The sequence below is a fragment of the Somniosus microcephalus genome, chromosome 11 (genome assembly GCF_052327205.1).
Source record: "Somniosus microcephalus isolate GS21.2 chromosome 11, FLI_Smic_1.0, whole genome shotgun sequence".
Lineage (NCBI taxonomy): Eukaryota > Metazoa > Chordata > Chondrichthyes > Squaliformes > Somniosidae > Somniosus > Somniosus microcephalus.
In genome coordinates, this window is record NC_140997.1 from 10,660,423 (window position 1) to 10,685,274 (window position 24,852).

Genomic DNA, 24,852 nt, shown 5'->3' on the forward strand with positions numbered 1-24,852 from the left:
TAGACCACATTTAGCCCTACCCTTTAGCACTTTAACTGTCCAAATTATGGCAGGTCGAACTTCTTGTACTGAAGCAAAATTCCATGTTGAAGCCCCGTCTAAATGTGTAGACGCTGCAACAGCAAAACAGCAGTAATGTCTTCAATCGTGAGCGGTGAGTTTTTGCTGCCACTCTAAAACTTTTGACGGTTGTTTCAGAAGGACAGGACCCTGCTGCACTTTCAGCATGTCCCAATTCTCCGTTCCTCAGACTCTGGCCTCTTGTGCATCCCCCGCATCCCCACCCCACCTTCATCCTGCCACCTTCACCCCACCATTGGCTGCCGTGCCTTCAGCCGCCTGGACCTCACGCACTGGAATTCCCTCCCTAACTTGAGCACAAAAATCTAGGCCGACATTCCCAATGCAGTACTGAGGGAGGGCTGCGCTTTCGGATGAGATGTTAAACTGAGGTCCCGTCTGCCCTCTCAGGTGGACGTAAAAGATCCCATGGCATTATTTCGAAGAAGAGCAGGAGAGTTATCCCCGGTGTCCTGGCCAATATTTATCCCTCAATCAACATCATTAAAAAACAGATTATCTGGTCATTGTCTCATTGCTGTTTGTGGGACCTTGCTGTGTGCAAATTGGCTGCTGCGTTTCCTGCATTACAACAGTGACTACACTTCAAAAAATACTTCATTGGCTGTAAAGTGCTTTGGGACATCCGCTGGTCGTGAAAGGCGCTATAGAAATGCAAGTTTTTCTTTCTTTCATAAATCCCTCTGCATCTCCACCTCCTTTAACACCCTCCTCTTTGACCAAGCTTTTAGTCACCCCGCCGAATAGCTCCTCCTTTGGCCGGGCCGCGGTTTCTTGATAACGCCTGTGTGAGGCACTTTGAGACTTTTTTCTGTACATTAATGGTGCGACATGAATGCAAGATGTAGTCGTTGAACTGTTTGCAAGGACTGGAAGCTGTTGTGGGTCTTGTGCGCCACCTAGTGTCAAGCCAAGGGTTCAGCATGAACATGTGTGTCCAAGTCACTGTGTGGAACAGAAACATAACCCGTCAACCCTGCTCCCCAAACCTCTACCTAGAATCTACAGCACAGAAACAGGCCATTCGGCCCAACTGGTCCATGCCGGTGTTTAAGCTCCACACGAGCCTCCTCCCACCCCTCTTCATCTCACCCTATCAGCATATCATTCTATTCCTTTCTCCCTCATGTAATTATCCAGCTTCCCCTTTAATGTATCTATGCTATTCGCCTCAACTACTCCATGCGGTAGCAAGTTCCACATTCTCACCACTCTCCTGAACTCCCTATTAGATTTATTGGTGACGATCTTATACTTATGGCCCCTAATTTTGGTCATCTTCTCTACATCTACCCTATCAAACCCCTTCATAATTTTAAAGACTTCTATTAGGTCACCCCTCAGCCTTCTCTTTTCTAGAGAAAAGAGCCCCAAACAAGGCTCATTTCTGGAGTGTAATTCTGTAAATTCCTAGTGCCGGGTAATATTATGGTGTGAAGGTGGGTAGGTGAGGGTAGACCAATTACTGGTAATCCAGAGAACGCAAGTTCAAATCCTGAGAATTTGAATTCAGTTTAAAATCAATTAATAAACCTGGAAATAAAGAGCTGGTATCAGTAAAAGTGACCATGAAGCTGTCGGATTGTCGTAAAAGTCCAAGTGTCAGCTGTGGCTCAGTGGGCAGCACCCTCGCCTCTGTGTCAGAAGGTTGTGGGTTCAAGTCCCACTCCAGAGACTTCAGCACAAAAATCTAGGCTGACACTCCCAGTGCAGTGCTGAGGGAGTGCTGCTCTGTCTTTCGGATGAGACGTTAAACCGAGGCTCCGTCTGCTCTCTCGGGTGGTCATAAAAGATCCCATGGCGCTATTTCAAAGAGCAGGGGAGTTATCCCTGGTGTCCTGGTCAATATTTATTCCTCAATCAACATCACTAAATTATCTGATCATTATCACATTGCTGTTTGTGGGAGCTTGCTGTGCGCAATTGGCTGCTGCGTTTCCTACATTACAACAGTGACTACACTTCAAAAGTACTTCATTGGCTGTAAAACACTATGGGAAGCATCGTGAAAGGTGTAGCTTTTGTTCTTTCAATTGTTTCACTACTGTCCTTTAAGGAAGGAAACCTGCTGTCCTTACCCGGTCTGGCCTATACGTGACTCCAGTCCCCACACCAACTGCCCTCTGAAGTGGCCTAACAACCCACTCGGTCGTATCAAACTCAAAGGCAAGTAGGGATGGGCAATAAATGCCGGCTGTGCCAGCGGCGCCCACATCCCGAGAATGAATAAAAAAATCTATGAAAAGGGGTCAGGCCTAGGGTTGCCAACTCTGGTTGGGTGTATTCCTGGAGGCTTCATCACATGACGTTCCACCTCAAACCGCCCCGCCCCTACACTCCCGCCATTGGTCTATCCTCCAGCTGCACCGCCTTCCCACAGCCAATTGGAAAGAGACCAGACTCTTTGTTACCCGATTGGATGATGCTCGACTGAATATATTCCGCTAAAAGGAAAGAACAAACTAAACACTAATGAGAGTCTAAGGATGAATAAAGACATAAGGGAACAATTGGGGGTAAGGAAAGAGTACATAGACAGCATGATAAGAGAGAATACGAAGGGATTAGGAGAGAAGTCAAAAAATAATTAGGAAGGCATAGAGGAACTATGAAATTAAATTATCAAGGAACAGAAAACAAAATAGTAAAATATTTTTCAGGCACACCAATAAAAAAAGAAAGGTTGGGATGGGAATAGGACCATTAAGGGATAGTCAGGATAATACCACAGGTAACAATAGAGAGATGGCAGAAATATTAAATCATATTATTTCGCTTCGGTATTTACCAGGGAGATAGAACAGGTGGACCTGACATTGGATGATGAGATGAGTAATGAGATAAGTGCATTTAAATAAAAAAAGGGGATATATTAAATAAACTAATCAAACTCAAAGAGGATAAAACTCCTCGTCCGGATGGATTGCATCCACACATTTTAAAAGAAACTAGGGAAGAGATAGCGGAGGCATTACTACACATATTTAATAATTAGGTAGAGGACTGGTGGATAGCTAATGTATAATACCGATATTTAAGAAGGGGAATAGAACATTTCCAGAGAATTATAGATCGGTGAGCTTAACATCGGTGGTAGGAGAAATAATGGAATCCCTACTAAAGGAGAGAACAGAAGAACATCTAGAAACCCAAAATATAATAATGAATAGTCAGCATGGATTTCAAAAGGGAAAATCTTACTTGACCAACCTTATTGAATTTTTTGAAGAGGTAACAGAGAGAGTAGACAAGGGTAACGCAGTAGATGTAATTTATCTAGATTTTCAAAAGACCTTCGGTAAGGTACTCCATAATAGACTGATGAATAAGGTCAGAGAATGCAGAGTCAGGGGACAAGTAGCAGAATGGATTGCTAGCTGGCTTCAAGACAGAAAGCAGAGAGTGGGAGTAAAGGGTAGCTATTCAGAGTGGCAGAAGGTGGGTAGTGGTGTTCCACAAGGATCAGTGCTGGGACCACTGCTGTTCACAATTTACATTAATGACTTAGACTTTGAAATCAAAAACACAATATCTAAATTTGCGGATGATACCAAATTGGGGGGAGATAGTCAATACTGAGGAGGACTGCAACAAATTACACGAGGACATTAATAAACTTGCAGAATGGGCAAATAATTGGCAAATGAAGTTCAACACAGATAAATGTGAGGTATTACATTTTGGTAGGAAGAATAGGGAGGTCACTTATCACTTGGAGGGTCCGAGTCTAGGTGGGGTAGAGGAACAAAGGGATCTCGGAGTACAAATACACAAATCACTAAAAGTTGCGACACAGGTTAGCAAGGCCATAAAAAAAGCAAACCAAGCACTAGGGTTTATTTCTAGAGAGATAGAATTGAAAAGTAGGGAAGTTATGCTAAACCTTGGTTAGACCACACTTAGAGTACTGCGTGCAGTTCTGGTCGCCATATTATAAAAAGGATATAGAGGCACACCCGGAGAGGGTGCAGAGAAGATTTACAAGGATGATACCAGAAATGCGAGGGTATACATATCAGAAAAGGATGAACAGGCTGGGTCTCTTTTCTCTTGAAAAAGGCTGAGGGGTGACCTAATAGAGGTCTTTAAAATTATGAAAGATTTTGATAAGAGTGGATACAGAATGTTTCCACTTGTGGGGAAGAGCATAACTAGAGGCCATCAATATAAGATAGTCACCAATAAATCCAATAGGGAATTCAGAAGAAACTTCTTTACCCAAAGAGTGGTGAGAATGTGGAACTCGCTGCCACAGGGAGTGGTTGGAGCGGATAGTATAGATGCATTTAAGGGGAGGCTGGACAAGCATATGAGGGAGAAGGGAATAGAGGGTTATGCTGATAGATTTAGATGAGGAAAGACGGGAGGAGGCTCGAGTGGAGCATAAACGCCGGCATGGACTGGTTGGGCCGAATGGCCTGTTTCTGTGTCGTATATCTTATTTTATTCCCCATCTCCAATATTTTTTAAATTAATGAATGAAAGTGCTCAAAGAAAATGAAACAAAAAACACAATTTTATATAACACCCCTATAATTTTTCTCCTGGGTGTTGCTGGCAGCAGTGGCCTGGAGATTAATCTCCAATTCCTGGAGACTCCAGGACAATCCTGGGGAGTTGGCAACCCTCGTCAGTCCACCATTGGCGGCCATGCCTTCAGCTGCCGAGGCCCCAGGCTCTGGAATTCCCTCCCTAAACCTCTCCGCCTCTCTCTCTTCCTTTAAGACACTCCGTAAAATCTACCTCATCATCTGCTCTAATGTCCCCTTTTGTGACTCGGGTGTGAAATTTTGTTTGATAATTGAAGTAGCCAAATTACCATTATACCTTAGTTTGTATGTTACCCAAAGGCATAATTAGTTTTAATGTTAGAATATGTATAATGCAACACCGATGTACAAGGTGGAGATAATGGGTTAATCCCTACCCTGAGTTAAACGATATAGAGGTCTGTATTTCCTTTCCGTTTTACTACATTAAAGGCGCTATATAAATGCAAGTTGCTGTTGTTGTTGGGCCAAAAGCCTTTTCCTGTTGTTGGAAGTTGCCTTGTTTTAAATTTTCCCCTCCCTCTATCAGAAGCTTTGATGCAAATTATAACAATATAAGAGTCAAGTCTTGGACTGACTCTGGAGCATGTGAGATTCTCAGAGTTAAAATGGCAGGAAGTGGGGGATGGGGGCTCACAAAATGTAGTACAAAGGGCGATGAAGAGACTAGATGATAAAAAAAAAACAACTGATGTCCACTGAGTGAAGTAAGAGGATTGCGATGTATCTTACTTTAAGACGCTGTCTTTCTCTTTACACTGCTGCTCCAACTTAAAGATTCTCTGCTTTAATCCATTAACAATCTGGGGGAAGAAAGAAAGGGCAGAGATGTTGAGAATGAACACTTAGTGGAGTTTTGGGGGTACGGACTCTGCAGGATCTGTCTCACACAGGGAGTTAGGTCCTTCAGGTGAGGCATTAAACGTCTGCCTGTATGGAGATGGATGTTAAAGCTATAAAGGGTCTGCGATTCTGCAATGCCGAGATTAGAAGTACCAAAGGGTAATCTTCATCCAAACCCATTTGGTGATCTCAGGTGGACTGTTCTGAGACAGGCAGAAGGGGCTTCTCAGATCACATTTATTCCCTGGCCTCTGTGATATGATCTGGTCAGTCTTGTGCCAAATTTGCCTGTGCAGGATTGGATTGGATTGGGCGGGGGCATGTGGTGCCCTCCACAGTGGAACAGCCCGTTACCACTCAATGTCAAGGTTCACACGTAAGATATGGGTGAGGTACCGGGCAGCTGAAGGTGCCCATGGTACTGTACCCCGGCGAAAGTGAGTGCATTCAGAGGAAGGGTGGAGAAAATTGGAAGACCATTTAAAAAAAAATCAAATACATCGGAAGTAATCACATCACTTACAACTTGATCTAAATCCTGTGGTAAGATTACTGGCTGCAATCTCTTCCCTGCTCTTCTTCGAAAGGCACATAACCGGGAGTTCTCCCCGGTGTCCTGGCCAATATTTATCCCTCAACCAACATAACAAAAACAGGTTATCTGGTCATTATCACATTGCTGTTTGTGGGAGCTTGCTGTGCGTAAATTGGCTGCCGCGTTTCCCACATTACAACAGTGACTACACTTCAAAAAAGTACTTCATTGGCTGTAAAGCGCTTTGAGACGTCCAGTGGTCGTGAAAGGCGCTATAGAAATGCAAGTCTTTCTTTCTTCTTTCATTCTGTTTAATTTGAACTGTTGTTTTGTGATTTACTGACAGTTCTACAACCACAATGTTTCAAGTTTGGTATGAATTTTCTACACACGTAAAAAAACACACGTCGAGATCTGTTCCGGCTAAAAGCAAAATGATGAGCGTGATTGCTCGACAAATACATTTACAGAACAGTGGAGGGCTGCAGCTGTTTAAGGCGTAAATGTGGGACACGGGGTGGGTACCCATGCTGCAGGTGCTCCCGTACCCAGTGATTGGGGCCCGAGCAGGAGGAAAGAAAACATCAGATGATCCACCTCAGGCTGCTCTCCTGTGCCTCCTGGTGGCCCGGCATTGCAGGCTTGGGGGTCCTTTCAGCCAACAGGAGAGAAGCAGAAACATCTCAAACTTGCAGGAGAAAATCTGTGAGTGCATTTACAGCAAATAGAAATAATGAAATCTTCAAGCTGGCTTAATCTCAACCACCTAGAGGGACGAGAGCAAAAGGTGCGTAGGAACATCACCTCCTCCAGGTTCCCATCCAAGTCACAATATCCTGACTTTGGAGATGTATCGGCCGATCCTTCATCGTCGCTGGGTCAAAATCCTGGAACTCCCTGCCAATGTTCCCTTTAAGCTGCGCAGCGGTCTGGAACTCCCGCGCAGCCAGCTCACCGGCTTTTAAATGCAAAAACCGCACCCACGTGGATTTTTGAATGGGCCGTGCAGCTTGTTAAAGGGGCCGCGTGGCCCCAAAAAAATTCAAGGGAACATTGCTCCCTACCGAACAGCACTGTGCGAGCACCTTCACCACACGGACTGCAGCAGTTCAAGAAGGCGGCGGCCCACCACCACCTTCTCAAGGGCAACAAGGGATGGGCAACAAATGCCACCCTTGCCAGCGACGCCCACATCCCGAGAATTAATTTTTTAAAAGTTATTTAAAAAATCTAAAATGACAGACATGATGAGAGGATAATCTCATCTGTGTTTTGATAGGAGATTTACAGTCGTATGTGAGACATATAAATATAATTCTCGATCGAGTACAGGGGCTTTAAAAGGGATGAGAGGCGCAGGCTTCAGGGAAGGTCTTACCCCACTAGTGTCGTTCTTTTTATCGATCAAACTCCTGGCATATTCCGAACTCTGTAAGACAAGAAAATGCACAGGCAGATTACAGCGCCGATACAAACGGCAGTGTCATTTGTTGAAATAAAAATCTTTTCTTGGGAATATCTATCATGAACTTGCAAGACCCCCATCCTGAGTAATACTATCTGGCCATTCGTTCATTTCTTGCTTATGGGATCTTGCTGTGCGCAATTTGGCTGGTGTGTTTACCTACATAACAACAGTGACTGCCCTCCACTGCACTTTGATCCATCGCCTCCGAGTCAGAAAGTTGTGGTTTCAAGCCCCAGTCCAGAGACTTGAGCACATAATCTGCATATGTAAACATGTCATGCTGTAACTACACTCTGCTGCCAGAAGTGGCGCTGTAGCACATCAGTTTTGCACCTCCTACCTCCTCATCTTCTACTATAAAGAAGCTCCTCTGCTACAACCAACTCTACTTCCCTGGTTCCCAAATAGTGCCAAGTTTTGCTATAACATAAAATCAAAGTATTATACAAAATAAGGACGGAATGTATGAATTTAAAATGGGACTAAATTGCGCCTGCTTCCCTGGGTCCAATTATCCCCCCAGCCCTCTAATTCCGCTTCATCAGATGACTAAACTTGGGACATGGGATATCAACTCGCAATTTTTTTTTAAATGACGTGATGAAAAAATATATTTATATTTTAACATCAGATCGATAAATCTCACGGAGTGATAAGGAAAAAACTAAAAGTAGTCACGCAGGTTGATAGGCCATAAAAAAGCACTGGGGTTAATTTCTAGAGGAATAGAATTGAAAAGCAGAGAGGTTATGTGAAACTGGTATAGAACTTTGGTTAGACCACACTTGGGAGTACTGTGCACAGCTCTGGTCTCCATATTACAGGAACCTCTTTATTATCCGGCACCAACGGGACCGGCGTGGTGCTGGTTTATCAAAAAGTCCGGATTACAGAGAGGTATAGTTAAAAGGTACGAGTGCTCCGTACACAGCAACAAATCCAGGCTTCCCTGTTGCTTAGCAACCTGTGCAGGAACTCTGGCCACAGACCAAGCGTCCCTGCTGCTTAGCAACAAGTGCACGAACCCCAGTTACACAGCCACAGATCCAGGAACAGCCACTAATATGAAGTAAAACTTACCTGAACCTACTCCTGAATTTTGCCGGTTAACAGAGGTTTCCGGTTATTTAGGTGCCAGTTAAAAGAGAGTTTCCTGTACAAAAAGGATATAGAAGCACTGGAGAAGGTGCAAAAAAGATACCAGAACTGAGAGGCTATAACTATCAGGAAAGCCTGAACAGGCTGGGGCTCTGTTCTCTAGAAAAGAGAAGCTGAGGGGTGACCTGATGGAGGTCTTTAAAATTAGAAAGGGGTTTGATAGAGTAGACGTTGAGAAGATGTTTCTACTTGTGGGGGAATTCAGATCTAGAGGCCATAAATATAAGATAGTCACTAATAAATCCAATAGGGAATTCATGAGAAACTTCTTTACCCAGAGAGTGGTTAGAATGTGGAACTTGCTACCACAAGGAGTGGTTGAAGCGAATAGCACAGAGGCATTTAAGGGGAAGCTAGATAAGTGCATGAGGGAGAAAGGGATAGAAGGTTATGCTGAAAGAGTGAGATGAAGAGGGGTGGGAGGAGGCTCGTGTGGAGCATAAACACTGACATGGACCAGTTGGGCTGAATGGCCTGTTTCTGTGTTGTAAATTCTATGTCATTCTATGTAACCCGATTAGAACACTGGCTGTATTGAGTGCGTCTCATTTACCTTGGAAGGGTCCAACAGCTGTTCAATCTGTTTCTCTTTTCTGCTGTTCTCCTCCTCTGATCGTCTTAGCTTTGTTTTCAGGATATCGTTCTCAGCCTTGTGGGCTTGAATCATCTGTGGGGGGTGGAGGGGATTTGGAGGGAACCACAATCACATTGAGGGAAATCAGTCACTGACTGCTTGTAATGGATGGTCTGAACTATGTGTATTCCCTCAGACTCTCTACACGTTTACATCACAAGTAATAACTTTGATATATATTTTTCCTCTGCTCTGTTCTCAAAGGATTTGACTCCATGCTGGGGTATTGTTCCTTAGGTGGTATCAGCTCAGGGAGCAATGCTGCTGTTTATTGAATAGCGCCATAGGAACTTTAACAGGTGCCAGCTGTGGCTCAGTGGGTAGCACTTTCTCCTCAGAGTCAGAAGGTTGTGGGTTCAAATCCCACTCCAGAGACTTGAGCGCAAAATCTGCCTATGTAAACTTGTCACACTGTAATTACACGCTGCTGCCTGAGGTGGCGCTATTCCTTAGGTGCCCTCCTATACTTTTCCCTAAGTGCTCATTATTCATGTGTGATAATGAGTGTTGGCAGAATATTTAACTGTCCCGGGGGGTGGGAAGGAGAGTGGGAGGGGCACAGCCAAGCCAGATTCATTCCTCACATATGCATTTAAAAAAAATTAGTCATTCTCTCAAAGCGGGCATCACTGGCAAGACTGGCATTTATTGCCCATCCCTAGTTGCCCTGACAATGTGATGGCGGGCCGTCTGCTTGAACTGCTGCAGTCTGTGTGTTGAAGATGCTCCCATCACACAAGTCGCATTAAACTGAGGCCCCCATCTGCCCTCTCAGGCGGATGTAAAAGATCCAACGGCATTATTTCGAAGAGTTCACCCTCTGTGTCCTGGCCAATATTTATTCCTCAACCAACATCACTGAAACAGATAATCTGGTCATTATCACATTACTTTTTGTGGGAGCTTGCTGTGTGCAAATTGGCTGCCACGTTTCCTACAACAGTGGCACACAGCATCCAGCACCGCTACAGACAGTGTTTAGGTTTGCTGCTGGAGGCGGCACTGGGCATCGTGCAGTCTCCATGCTGCAGGGGGCAGCGTCCCTCCCCTCCACCCCGGGTTTTATTCTCACTGTAGTCTCTAGCAGCAGTGCTGAAACATAAAAGCGCTCGATTTCCATCTTCAATCATGTTCGTTACAGGAACCCCATCAACTGTAAACCGGCGAGGAGCCTCTGACCCCCAGCATGGCAGCACTCACCTTCTTCAGTTCAATTATCTCATCGTACATGTCCTCTTTCTCCTTGTAGTCGGGCGTGCCAGGGACATAACCTACAGAACGAGGGGGAGGGGGAGTGAGGGGGGGGCAATGAGAGGGGGAGGAATGAGAGAGGGGGGAATGAGAGAGGGGGGAATGAGAGAGGGGGGAATGAGAGGGGGGTGAGGGGGGGAATGAGAGGGGGGGAATGAGAGGGGTGAATGAGAGGGGGGGAATGAGAGGGGGGGAATGAGAGAGGGGGGAATGAGAGGGGGGGAATGAGAGGGGGGGAATGAGAGGGGGGGAATGAGAGAGGGGGAATGAGAGAGGGGGAATGAGAGAGAGGGGAATGAGAGGGGGGGGAATGAGAGGGGGGGAATGAGAGGGGGGGAATGAGAGGGGGGGAATGAGAGGGGGGGAATGAGAGAGGGGGGAATGAGAGGGGGGTGAGGGGGGGAATGAGAGGGGGGGAATGAGAGGGGGGGAATGAGAGAGGGGGGAATGAGAGAGGGGGGAATGAGAGAGGGGGGAATGAGAGAGGGGGGAACGAGAGAGGGGGAACGAGAGAGGGGGAACGAGAGAGAGGGGGGTGAGGGGGGGAATGAGAGGGGGGGAATGAGAGGGGGGGAATGAGAGAGAGGGGAATGAGAGGGGGGGAATGAGAGGGGGGAATGAAGGGGGGGGAATGAGAGGGGGGGGAATGAGAGAGGTGGGAATGAGAGGGGGGGAATGAGAGAGAGGGGAATGAGAGAGAGGGGAATGAGAGGGGGGGAATGAGAGAGGGGGGAATGAGAGAGAGGGGAATGAGAGGGGGGGAATGAGAGAGGGGGGAATGAGAGAGGGGGGAATGAGAGGGGGGGAATGAGAGGGGGGGGAATGAGAGAGGGGGGAATGAGAGGGGGGGAATGAGAGGGGGGGGAATGAGAGGGGGAATGAGAGAGAGGGGAATGAGAGGGGGGGAATGAGAGAGGGGGGAATGAGAGAGGGGGGAATGAGAGAGGGGGGAATGAGAGGGGGGGAATGAGAGAGGGGGAATGAGAGAGGGGGAATGAGAGAGAGGGGAATGAGAGAGAGGGGAATGAGAGAGAGGGGAATGAGAGAGAGGGGAATGAGAGAGAGGGGAATGAGAGGGGGGAATGAGAGAGGGGGGAATGAGAGAGAGGGGAATGAGAGAGGGGGGAATGAGAGGGGGGGAATGAGAGAGGGGGAATGAGAGAGGGGGAATGAGAGGGGGGGAATGAGAGGGGGGGAATGAGAGAGGGGGGAATGAGAGAGAGGGGAATGAGAGGGGGGGAATGAGAGGGGGGGAATGAGAGGGGGGGAATGAGAGAGGGGGAATGAGAGAGGGGGAATGAGAGGGGGGAATGAGAGAGGGGGGAATGAGAGGGGGGGAATGAGAGGGGGGGAATGAGAGGGGGGGAATGAGAGAGGGGGGAATGAGAGAGGGGGGAATGAGAGGGGGGGAATGAGAGAGGGGGGAATGAGAGGGGGGGAATGAGAGAGAGGGGAATGAGAGAGGGGGGAATGAGAGAGAGGGGAATGAGAGGGGGGGAATGAGAGAGGGGGAATGAGAGAGGGGGAATGAGAGGGGGGAATGAGAGGGGGGGAATGAGAGGGGGGGAATGAGAGAGGGGGGAATGAGAGAGGGGGGAATGAGAGGGGGGGAATGAGAGGGGGGGGAATGAGAGGGGGGGAATGAGAGAGGGGGGAATGAGAGAGAGGGGAATGAGAGGGGGGGAATGAGAGGGGGGGGAATGAGAGAGGGGGAATGAGAGGGGGGGAATGAGAGGGGGGGGAATGAGAGAGGGGGGAATGAGAGGGGGGGAATGAGAGAGGGGGGAATGAGAGGGGGGGAATGAGAGAGGGGGAATGAGAGAGAGGGGAATGAGAGAGAGGGGAATGAGAGAGAGGGGAATGAGAGAGAGGGGAATGAGAGGGGGGGAATGAGAGAGGGGGAATGAGAGAGGGGGAATGAGAGAGGGGGAATGAGAGAGGGGGGAATGAGAGAGGGGGAACGAGAGAGGGGGAACGAGAGAGGGGGGAACGAGAGAGGGGGGAACGAGAGAGGGGGAACGAGAGAGGGGGGAACGAGAGAGGGGGAACGAGAGAGGGGGGAACGAGAGGGGGGGGAACGAGAGAGGGGGGAACGAGAGAGGGGGGACGAGAGAGGGGGGGAACGAGAGAGGGGGAACGAGAGAGGGGGGAACGAGAGAGGGGGGAACGAGAGAGGGGGGAACGAGAGAGGGGGGAACGAGAGAGGGGGGAACGAGAGAGGGGGAACGAGAGAGGGGGAACGAGAGAGGGGGGAACGAGAGAGGGGGAACGAGAGAGGGGGAACGAGAGGGGGGGGGAACGAGAGAGGGGGGAACGAGAGAGGGGGGACGAGAGAGGGGGGAACGAGAGAGGGGGGAACGAGAGAGGGGGAACGAGAGAGGGGGGAACGAGAGAGGGGGGAACGAGAGAGGGGGGAACGAGAGAGGGGGGACGAGAGAGGGGGGAACGAGAGAGGGGGAACGAGAGAGGGGGAACGAGAGAGGGGGAATGAGAGAGAGGAGAGAAAATGGGAAAGGGGATGAGAGATGAGAGAGAAAATGAAAGAGAGTATGAGAGAGGAAAAAATGAGAGAGAGACAGAGAGTTAACACAAACAGTAATGGATGGTTACTGTTGAACTGAGTTACAGGGTTTCTCAAACATCACGTGGGGGAGGCCTCGGCCGTGGAATGGACAGAAAAGGCCAAAACCACGTCATCATTGAAGAATGAGTTGGATGCTGTGATGTGGGGACTGTTCCTTCTTTTTGGATGAATGAGTTAAGATGAGCTTCATGGCCTGTTATCCGTAGTCACATTGTGACCTGGTCTGTTGTTACTCACTTATTCATGTTGGAGAACAGGGAGCAACAGGCTGAAAAACCCTTGCGGGACTTCCACCCAAAGTGAAACGCTAGATGAAAAAGGACAGTTTTTCTCTATTTGGGCCCATTATTAAAGGGAGAGAGGTTCCTGCAGGATACTCACCGTTACTGGCTGACCGGGAATGCTTCGGCTTTTTCATACCGAGGGCATCTTTCAGATATTCTGGTGTACTCGTGTAGCTCAAGCTGCGACTGCACCCGGAGTCGAACTCAGACTTCAGCGACTGGGACAGAGCTGCGGGAACAATTGTTTTAAAGAAATGACAAGAGTGAGGATTATTCCAATTCATGTGCTCACAACACTCTACCCTAAAGTCTTACACCCAGCCAGCCACGCTAGCACACAAATACACACATGTACACATACATACACAGACACACACACGCACACACACACACACATACACACAGTGGGCCGGGTGACCTTTCCCGTGTTGAGTCAAATTAAGCTGCAGCCACTCCAGTCAATTCTGTCAATTCCTTTAAGTCTCAGCTTTGCAACCACACTCGCCCCGGAACCCAGGAGCGGGGACGTTTGAGGACGACAGGATCAGGCTTGGCTGCGATGCCTCTCATGCCCGAATAGTTGACTGACATTCTCTGTCTAGGGAGAGAGGGAGGGGAGGCGGGTGAGAGAAGGGAGAGAGGGAAGGAGAGGAGACTGGATGAATCCATACTGCAGTCACTTACCGACACCCTGCCTGAGCGATGCCACCCACAGCTCTCTCGGCACCCTGGCCGATGGATTTTCCACATGCATGGTCCCGGTGCCCTTCAATGACCTCCACACTGCTGCCTTCCTCGGATGCAGGTACATGTTTGAGAGATATGGGGATTCTGCAGGAAGAACAAGGTGAGATTCTGTCAGCAAGCAGGGATGGATGATGCCCTGGGCAGCAGTACCTTATAATAATATAGCATGGCTTCTCAACCTACAGGGGTCAGCAGTGGCTCAGCGGTAGCACTCTCGCCTCTGACTCAAAAGGTCATGGGTTGAAATCTCCCTCCAGGGACCCGAGCACATAATCCAGGCCGACAGTCCAATGCAGGGCTGAGGGAATGCTGCACTGTCGAAGGTGCCATCTTTCAGATGAGACGTTATTCCGAGGCCCCGTCTGCGCTCTCGAGCGGACGTAAAAGATTCCATGACACTATTCGAAGAGGAGAAGCAGAGTGCTCCAATATTTATCCCTCAACCAACATCACTAAAAACAGGTAATCCAGTTATTAGCACATTGCTGTTTGTGGGAATTTGCTGTGTGTAAATTGTCGCATTTCCTAAATGACAACAGTGACTACACTTCAAAAGTACTTAAGCAAAATACTGCGGATGCTGGAAATCTGAAATCAAAATAAAAAATGCTGGAAATGCTCAGGTCAGGCAGCATCTGTGGAGAGAGAAACAGCAGAGTCCACAGCAGCTGTTGATGATTCTGACATTCCCATTTGCATCTCCTCTTGACCGATCTTTTGTTTCTTTGCTTGTCCCATTACCATCTCCTTTTGCCTCGCACCATCATCCCTTTTGTCTTTTAATCTCTCCTGCCTTCCACCCTATCACAGACCGTCCCTCCCCCCTTTTCCAATGGCAGGAATGACGTATGAGGAGAGATTGGGTCGATTGGGCTTATACTCGCTGGAGTTTAGAAGAATGAAAGGGGATCTCATTGAAACTTATAAAATTCTAACAGGACTAGACAGACTAGATGCAGGAAGGATGTTCCCGATGGTGGGGGAGTCCAGAACCAGGGGTCACAGTCTAAGGATAAGGGGTAAGCCATTTAGGACAGAGATGAGGAGGAATTTCTTCACCCAGAGAGTGGTGAACCTGTGGAATTCTCTACCACAGAAGGCAGTTGAGGCCAATTTATTAAATAATATTCAAGAAGGAGTTGGATATATTTCTTAAGGCTAAAGGGATCAAGGGATATGGGGAGAAAGCAGGGACAGGGTATTGAATTTGGATGATCAGCCATGATCTCATTGAATGGCGGAGCAGGCTCAAGGGGCCGAATGGCCTCCTCCTGCTCCTATATTCTATGTAGGGTTGCAAAGGGGTGGAAAGTTTCCGGTAAATTTCCGGAAATTTTCCACAGGAAGTTTAGCTTGGGAATTTTGCCCAAAAAAGCACATGCTAGCATAATACTGTTTTTTTTGTATTTCTTTCTTTTTTTTCCCCACAGGTCCTCTCTTAAAATTACTAACAGAGATGGAATCTTAATTATTAAGGAATTTCTTAATCAATATATGTTTATCTTCTTACTTGGCTTGTTTTAATAATTACAAGTTTTGTGTGTGACTGTGAACAAATGTGTCCTGATTGGTTGGATGAGTGGATGAGTGATTAGCTCCCTCTATTTGTAATATTTGCATATCGAATTGTGATTGGCCTGCAGGCATCTGTAAGACTGCTATAGTTTTTTTAAGATCCAGGTTAGGGGTCTTGAGGGAAGTCATTTTGTTTTCTGCTGATGTTGTGATGATGCAGTAAGTAAATCAGACTTTATACCAAATAAACCAGTTACTTGTTGAACTCTGTTGTCCTTCAATTTAAAATATACAAAATAATACACTATTGGTGATGTAGCGTCGTGTGTGTACAGGTCATGCTTCCATCACATGGAGCATCAGCAAAAATGTACTCACCCTGTTGCAATCGTGCTGATCGACCGCAGTTCGACACAGAGATGAATGCCCTTTATTTCTCTGCATAGAACAATGCCACGTTTACCGTCGGATGTGTGGAAGCATTTTACCCCAGGCATTAAAGATGGAAAGACTGTGTACATGTGCAAACACTGTAGAAAGCCATATGTAAAGAATGCCACAAAGATGCAACAGCATTTATCCAACGATCTTGGATCACAAAAGGTCTTTGCAGTAGTTACTGACAATGCTGCGAATATGAAGGCTGCTTGGGCTCAAGTGGAGGAGGCCTACCCTCATATTACATCTATTGGGTGCGCAGCTCATGGGCTTAACCTGCTCCTCAAGGACATCATGGGTTTGAGAACCATGGAAGCACTGTACAAGAGAGCCAAGCAAGTTGTTAAGTATGTCAGGGAAAAACAGGTAGTTGCAGCAACCTACAACTCCAAGCAAATGACAAAGAACAAGAACACCACACTGAAGCTGCCCAACAACACTAGATGGGGTGGTGTTGTCATAATGTACAACAGCCTTCTGGAGGGTAAGGAGTCGCTGCAAGAAATGGCAATATCCCAGTCTGGGGATATGGAAACCACCATCAAGAAAATACTGCTGGATGATGTGTTTTGGGAGAGAGTGGTTAGCAGCCTTAAACTACTCTCACCAGTAGCATCTGCAATTGCTCAGATTGAAGGAGATGACGCTGTCTTGTCAGATGTTCTCAGGCTTTTTACTGATTTAAAAGAACAAATCAGCATTGCCCTACCCACATCCCTGCTGCTCAAAGCAGAGGAGAAGGCAATTGTTCAATTCATACAGACGCGTCAAGAATTTTGTGTCAAGCCGATTCATGCTGCAGCATACATGCTGGACCCAAAGCATGTTGGGAGACCAATACTTTCTGGAGAACAGATCAACAGTGCTTACAGTGTGATTTCTACCCTCTCGCACCAACTCAATCTGGATGTGGGCAAAGTTCTGGGAAGTCTGGCAAAGTTCTCTACCAAGCAAGGTCTTTGGAATGGGGATGGGATATGGGAATCATGCAAGCATATCAGTGCACATACCTGGTGGAAGGAACTTTGTGCATCTGAGGCCCTGTCACCTATTGCATCGGTGATACTCCAAATCCCACCTTCATCAGCGGCCTCTGAACGAAACTGGTCACTTTTTGGGAATACGCATACAAAGGTGCGCAACAGGCTGACTAACAAGAGACTGGAGAAACTGGTGGCTATCCGGGCGAACCTACAACTTATTGAGCCAGATACAGAAGTGTCCACCACACAGCTAGACACTGACACAGAGGAGGAAATGGACACGTCAGAGCCAGAGTCAGAGAATCAGGAGGAGCAATGAGGAGTCGAAGACTCAGAAGACTCATGAGTAGAAGACTCAAAGGGACAAAATAAGGACAAATTACAGGCTAAATAAGCTGACGCTCTTTTTATTTTATTTTAGATGGGTCCTTTTTGTGGGGGTTCAATAAAGTTCAAAATTATAACCTAAATAAAGTTTTGAAAGCCTGTTTTTATTTGTATGGAACAGTATGTCTATTTTGACGACAAAAATATAAGGGTCAGAGACAAAAACCATCAGTGTGCAAAAAAACGCTAAATTCCCATAAATTCCCGAAAATTCCCATGGAAAGTTTCCTCTTTTAAAAATTCCCAGAATTTTGCAACCCTAATTCTATGTTTCTATGTTTCCTGCCTCTGCACTTGCTTAAAACCTGTTCTATCTCTACAGCTTTTTCCAGTTCTGATCCAAAGTCATCGACCTGAAACGTTAACTCTGCTTCTCTCTCCACGGACCTGCTGAGTATTTCCAACATTTTCTGTTTTTACTTCAAAAATACTTAATTGGCTGTAAAGCGCTTTGGGACGTCTGAGGTTGTGAGAGGCGTGAAAGCAATGCAAGTCTTTAGTGGCATTTAACATGGAATACGAGCAAACCAACAAACAGAAAAGCCAGCATTTGGGCTGTGGGGCACAAGATCCATACCTGGGATCCTTCACACGCTTTGCTGCCCAATTTCACCCATGAGCCTGTGGGTTTTACACTGAACTCCATGGAGATCAATATCGGGCAGAGGGTAAACAGGTATTCCACCTGATCCCGTGGGATTCCATCCCGGCCAGTTAGGTTAAAATTACCCCCATATTTTCTCTCTCCCCCACCCCACCCCACCCCACCATCCTTATATAAAGTAATGGTTTCGGGAGGGGAGAAAATTGGATGGAAAAATATACCAAAGATAGGACATAAAAACAGCTGCATTTGTGAACTGAAATTCTTGTTACTCACTTGGGGACATGGGTGGTTTATTTGATTTCTTCTTCTTGGGTTTCTAAATATGGAAAACAAAGTGCGTCAGTAAATTAACTTTTAAATACTTCCCTTTGTTATTTAGCTGTGGCTCAGTGGATAGCACTCACGCCTCTGAGTCAGAGGTTGTGGGTTCAAGTCCCACTCCAGAGACTTGAGCACAAAATCTAGGCTGACACTCCCAGTGCAGTACTGAGGGAGCGCTGCACTGTCTGAGGTGCTGTATTTCGGATGAGACGATAAATCGAGGGCCCCGTCTACTGTCTCAAGTGGACGTAAAAGATCCCACGGCACTATTCGAAGAAGAGCAGGGGGCGTTCTCCCCGGTGTCCTGACCGATATTTATCCCACAACCAACATCACTAAAACAGATTATCTGGTCATTATCATGGTTTGTGGGATCCTGCTGTGTGCAAATGGCTGCCATGTTTCCTACATTACAACAGCGACTACATTTCAAAAAGTTCTTAATTGGCTGTTTGGGACGGCATGAGATAAATGCAGGTATTTTTTTCTTTTTTTTAATTCCGATTAGTACCCTTCGAGGTTTTTGAAACCTTAGGGTGACTCTCTAGTAGTTACTCCGATTACATTTGCAATTAGCTGCTCAAACTAGCCCAGCCTCCCCGCTTACTTTCAACAGTGACCCTCTGCTGTGGGTCATGTTAAAACACAGATTTTCAGACTGGGGCCTGGGGTGGGGACAGTGAGGAGATTCCATGCGATTCAAAATGTCGTTTGATTTCACCCCGGCCGTTTGTCCATCTGGGGCCTGACATTTCCCAAGCCGCAAGCCCACCATCTTGAAAATCGTGCATTTCATATTTGATTCTGTATTTGTTGACTTACTCGCACAATATTTATGTCGTTCTATAGCAGTGAAAAATGTTTTCTGCAATGATAGAAGTAGTTTTCATTTGGGCAACTGACAGTGTCTTTCAGAAGGAGCTCTGGAGCATGTCAATCTTGGCCGGGGGGGGCGGGAGGGGAAAGAGAGGGGAGTTTCTAGGCAGTGTGTCAATATTTACCGGTGATTCCCAGGAGTGTGTCCATATTTACGGGTGATTCCCAGGAATGTGTCAATATTTACAGGTGATTCCCAGGAGTGTGTCAATATTTACAGGTGATTCCCAGGAATGTGTCAATATTTACAGGTGATTCCCAGGAGTGTGTCAATATTTACAGGTGATTCCCAGGAGTGTGTCAATATTTACCGGTGATTCCCAGGAATGTGTCAATATTTACCGGTGATTCCCAGGAGTGTGTCAATATTTACCGGTGATTCCCAGGAGTGTGTCAATATTTACGGGTGATTCCCAGGAATGTGTCAATACTACAGGTGATTCCCAGGAGTGTGTCAATATTTATGGGTGATTCCCAGGAGTGTGTCAATATTTACGGGTGATTCCCAGGAATGTGTCAATACTACAGGTGATTCCCAGGAGTGTGTCAATATTTACGGGTGATTCCCAGGAATGTGTCAATATTTATGGGTGATTCCCAGGAGTGTGTCAATATTTACGGGTGATTCCCAGGAATGTGTCAATACTACAGGTGATTCCCAGGAATGTGTCACTATTTACGGGTGATTCCCAGGAATGTGTCAATATTTACCGGTGATTCCCAGGAGTGTGTCAATATTTACAGGTGATTCCCAGGAATGTGTCACTATTTACGGGTGATTCCCAGGAGTGTGTCAATATTTACCGGTGATTCCCAGGAGTGTGTCAATATTTACAGGTGATTCCCAGGAATGTGTCAATATTTACGGGTGATTCCCAGGAGTGTGTCAATATTTACGGGTGATTCCCAGGAGTGTGTCAATATTTACGGGTGATTCCCAGGAGTGTGTCAATATTTACAGGTGATTCCCAGGAATGTGTCAATATTTACGGGTGATTCCCAGGAATGTGTCAATATTTACGGGTGATTCCCAGGAATGTGTCAATATTTACGGGTGATTCCCAGGAGTGTGTCAATATTTACAGGTGATTCCCAGGAATGTGTCAATATTTACAGGTGATTCCCAGGAGTGTGTCACTATTTACGGGTGATTCCCAGGAGTGTGTCAATATTTACAGGTGATTCCCAGGAGTGTGTCAATATTTACGGGTGATTCCCAGGAGTGTGTCAATATTTACAGGTGATTCCCAGGAGTGTGTCAATATTTACAGGTGATTCCCAGGAGTGTGTCAATATTTACGGGTGATTCCCAGGAGTGTGTCAAAATTTACGGGTGATTCCCAGGAATGTGTCAATATTTACCGGTGATTCCCAGGAGTGTGTCAATATTTACGGGTGATTCCCAGGAGTGTGTCAATATTTACAGGTGATTCCCAGGAGTGTGTCAATATTTACAGGTGATTCCCAGGAGTGTGTCAATATTTACGGGTGATTCCCAGGAGTGTGTCAATATTTACAGGTGATTCCCAGGAGTGTGTCAATATTTACAGGTGATTCCCAGGAGTGTGTCAATATTTACGGGTGATTCCCAGGAGTGTGTCAATATTTACGGGTGATTCCCAGGAGTGTGTCACTATTTACCGGTGATTCCCAGGAGTGTGTCAATATTTACGGGTGATTCCCAGGAGTGTGTCACTATTTACGGGTGATTCCCAGGAGTGTGTCAATATTTACCGGTGATTCCCAGGAATGTGTCAATATTTACAGGTGATTCCCAGGAGTGTGTCACTATTTACGGGTGATTCCCAGGAGTGTGTCAATATTTACGGGTGATTCCCAGGAGTGTGTCAATATTTACGGGTGATTCCCAGGAGTGTGTCACTATTTACAGGTGATTCCCAGGAGTGTGTCACTATTTACGGGTGATTCCCAGGAGTGTGTCAATATTTACGGGTGATTCCCAGGAGTGTGTCAATATTTACGGGTGATTCCCAGGAGTGTGTCAATATTTACCGGTGATTCCCAGGAATGTGTCAATATTTACGGGTGATTCCCAGGAGTGTGTCAATATTTACCGGTGATTCCCAGGAGTGTGTCAATATTTACGGGTGATTCCCAGGAGTGTGTCACTATTTACCGGTGATTCCCAGGAGTGTGTCAATATTTACAGGTGATTCCCAGGAGTGTGTCAATATTTACTGGTGATTCCCAGGAATGTTTCAATATTTACCGGTGATTCCCAGGAGTGTGTCAATATTTACCGGTGATTCCCAGGAGTGTGTCACTATTTACGGGTGATTCCCAGGAATGTGTCAATATTTACAGGTGATTCCCAGGAGTGTGTCAATATTTACAGGTGATTCCCAGGAGTGTGTCAATATTTACAGGTGATTCCCAGGAGTGTGTCAATATTTACAGGTGATTCCCAGGAGTGTGTCAATATTTACCGGTGATTCCCAGGAGTGTGTCAATATTTCCAGGTGATTCCCAGGAGTGTGTCAATATTTACAGGTGATTCCCAGGAGTGTGTCAATATTTACAGGTGATTCCCAGGAATGTGTCAATATTTACGGGTGATTCCCAGGAATGTGTCACTATTTACCGGTGATTCCCAGGAGTGTGTCAATATTTACAGGTGATTCCCAGGAATGTGTCAATATTTACAGGTGATTCCCAGGAGTGTGTCAATATTTACCGGTGATTCCCAGGAATGTGTCAATATTTACAGGTGATTCCCAGGAATGTGTCAATATTTACAGGTGATTCCCAGGAATGTGTCAATATTTACCGGTGATTCCCAGGAGTGTGTCAATATTTACGGGTGATTCCCAGGAATGTGTCAATATTTACGGGTGATTCCCAGGAGTGTGTCAATATTTACAGGTGATTCCCAGGAGTGTGTCACTATTTACGGGTGATTCCCAGGAATGTGTCAATATTTACAGGTGATTCCCAGGAATGTGTCAATATTTACGGGTGATTCCCAGGAGTGTGTCAATATTTACCGGTGATTCCCAGGAGTGTGTCAATATTTACAGGTGATTCCCAGGAATGTGTCAATATTTACGGGTGATTCCCAGGAGTGTGTCAATATTTACCGGTGATTCCCAGGAGTGTGTCAATATTTACAGGTGATTCCCAGGAGTGTGTCAATATTTACGGGTGATTCCCAGGAATGTGTCAATATTTACAGGTGATTCCCAGGAGTGTGTCACTATTTACGGGTGATTCCCAGGAGTGTGTCAATATTTACGGGTGATTCCCAGGAGTGTGTCAATATTTACGGGTGATTCCCAGGAATGTGTCAATATTTACGGGTGATTCCCAGGAATGTGTCAATATTTACCGGTGATTCCCAGGAGTGTGTCAAAATTTACGGGTGATTCCCAGGAGTGTGTCAATATTTACGGGTGATTCCCAGGAATGTGTCAATATTTACGGGTGATTCCCAGGAGTGTGTCAATATTTACAGGTGATTCCCAGGAGTGTGTCAATATTTACAGGTGATTCCCAGGAATGTGTCAATATTTACAGGTGATTCCCAGGAATGTGTCACTATTTACAGGTGATTCCCAGGAGTGTATCAATATTTACAGGTGATTCCCAGGAATGTGTCAATATTTACAGGTGATTCCCAGGAGTGTGTCAATATTTACAGGTGATTCCCAGGAGTGTGTCAATATTTACAGGTGATTCCCAGGAATGTGTCACTATTTACAGGTGATTCCCAGGAGTGTATCAATATTTACAGGTGATTCCCAGGAATGTGTCAATATTTACAGGTGATTCCCAGGAATGTGTCAATATTTACAGGTGATTCCCAGGAGTGTGTCAATATTTACAGGTGATTCCCAGGAATGTGTCAATATTTACAGGTGATTCCCAGGAGTGTGTCAATATTTACGGGTGATTCCCAGGAATGTGTCAATATTTACAGGTGATTCCCAGGAGTGTGTCAATATTTACAGGTGATTCCCAGGAATGTGTCAATATTTACAGGTGATTCCCAGGAGTGTGTCAATATTTACAGGTGATTCCCAGGAGTGTGTCAATATTTACAGGTGATTCCCAGGAGTGTGTCAATATTTACAGGTGATTCCCAGGAGTGTGTCAATACTTACGGGCGATTCCCAGGAGTGTGTCACTATTTACGGGTGATTCCCAGGAGTGTGTCAATATTTACAGGTGATTCCCAGGAATGTGTCAATATTTACGGGTGATTCCCAGGAATGTGTCACTATTTACGGGTGATTCCCAGGAGTGTGTCAAAATTTACGGGTGATTCCCAGGAGTGTGTCAATATTTACCGGTGATTCCCAGGAGTGTGTCACTATTTACGGGTGATTCCCAGGAGTGTGTCAATATTTACCGGTGATTCCCAGGAATGTGTCAATATTTACGGGTGATTCCCAGGAGTGTGTCAATATTTACGGGTGATTCCCAGGAATGTGTCAATATTTACGGGTGATTCCCAGGAGTGTGTCAATATTTACGGGTGATTCCCAGGAATGTGTCAATATTTACGGGTGATTCCCAGGAGTGTGTCAATATTTACAGGTGATTCCCAGGAGTGTGTCACTATTTACGGGTGATTCCCAGGAGTGTGTCAATATTTACAGGTGATTCCCAGGAGTGTGTCACTATTTACGGGTGATTCCCAGGAGTGTGTCAATATTTACGGGTGATTCCCAGGAATGTGTCAATATTTACGGGTGATTCCCAGGAGTGTGTCAATATTTACAGGTGATTCCCAGGAGTGTGTCCATATTTACAGGTGATTCCCAGGAGTGTGTCACTATTTACGGGTGATTCCCAGGAATGTGTCAATATTTATGGGTGATTCCCAGGAGTGTGTCAATATTTACCGGTGATTCCCAGGAGTGTGTCAATATTTACGGGTGATTCCCAGGAGTGTGTCAATATTTACAGGTGATTCCCAGGAGTGTGTCAATATTTACAGGTGATTCCCAGGAGTGTGTCAATATTTACAGGTGATTCCCAGGAATGTGTCAATATTTACCGGTGATTCCCAGGAGTGTGTCAATATTTACGGGTGATTCCCAGGAGTGTGTCAATATTTACGGGTGATTCCCAGGAGTGTGTCAATATTTACAGGTGATTCCCAGGAGTGTGTCAATATTTACAGGTGATTCCCAGGAATGTGTCAATATTTACAGGTGATTCCCAGGAGTGTGTCAATATTTACAGGTGATTCCCAGGAATGTGTCAATATTTACAGGTGATTCCCAGGAGTGTGTCAATATTTACGGGTGATTCCCAGGAGTGTGTCAATATTTACGGGTGATTCCCAGGAGTGTGTCAATATTTACAGGTGATTCCCAGGAGTGTGTCAATATTTACAGGTGATTCCCAGGAATGTGTCAATATTTACGGGTGATTCCCAGGAATGTGTCAATATTTACAGGTGATTCCCAGGAGTGTGTCAATATTTACAGGTGATTCCCAGGAGTGTGTCAATATTTACGGGTGATTCCCAGGAGTGTGTCAATATTTACGGGCGATTCCCAGGAGTGTGTCAATATTTACGGGTGATTCCCAGGAGTGTGTCAAAATTTACGGGTGATTCCCA

At 46.2% G+C, this 24,852-nt stretch overlaps 1 protein-coding gene across 2 annotated transcripts in view; it reads right to left on the bottom strand.

Annotated features, from left to right (window-relative positions):
• Window positions 1-24,852, bottom strand: part of iqce (IQ motif containing E) — a 98,599-nt gene that overhangs the window by 27,440 nt on the left and 46,307 nt on the right. For both annotated transcript variants that reach the window (XM_086000198.1, XM_086000197.1), the window contains exons 3-9: window positions 18,339-18,381; window positions 14,073-14,219; window positions 13,486-13,617; window positions 10,470-10,540; window positions 9,189-9,302; window positions 7,388-7,438; window positions 5,364-5,434 (exon numbers count right to left, since the gene is read on the bottom strand). In XM_086000198.1, the coding sequence (XP_085856324.1) occupies window positions 5,364-5,434; window positions 7,388-7,438; window positions 9,189-9,302; window positions 10,470-10,540; window positions 13,486-13,617; window positions 14,073-14,219; window positions 18,339-18,381 (629 nt within the window). The remainder of the gene's footprint in view (window positions 1-5,363; window positions 5,435-7,387; window positions 7,439-9,188; window positions 9,303-10,469; window positions 10,541-13,485; window positions 13,618-14,072; window positions 14,220-18,338; window positions 18,382-24,852) is intronic.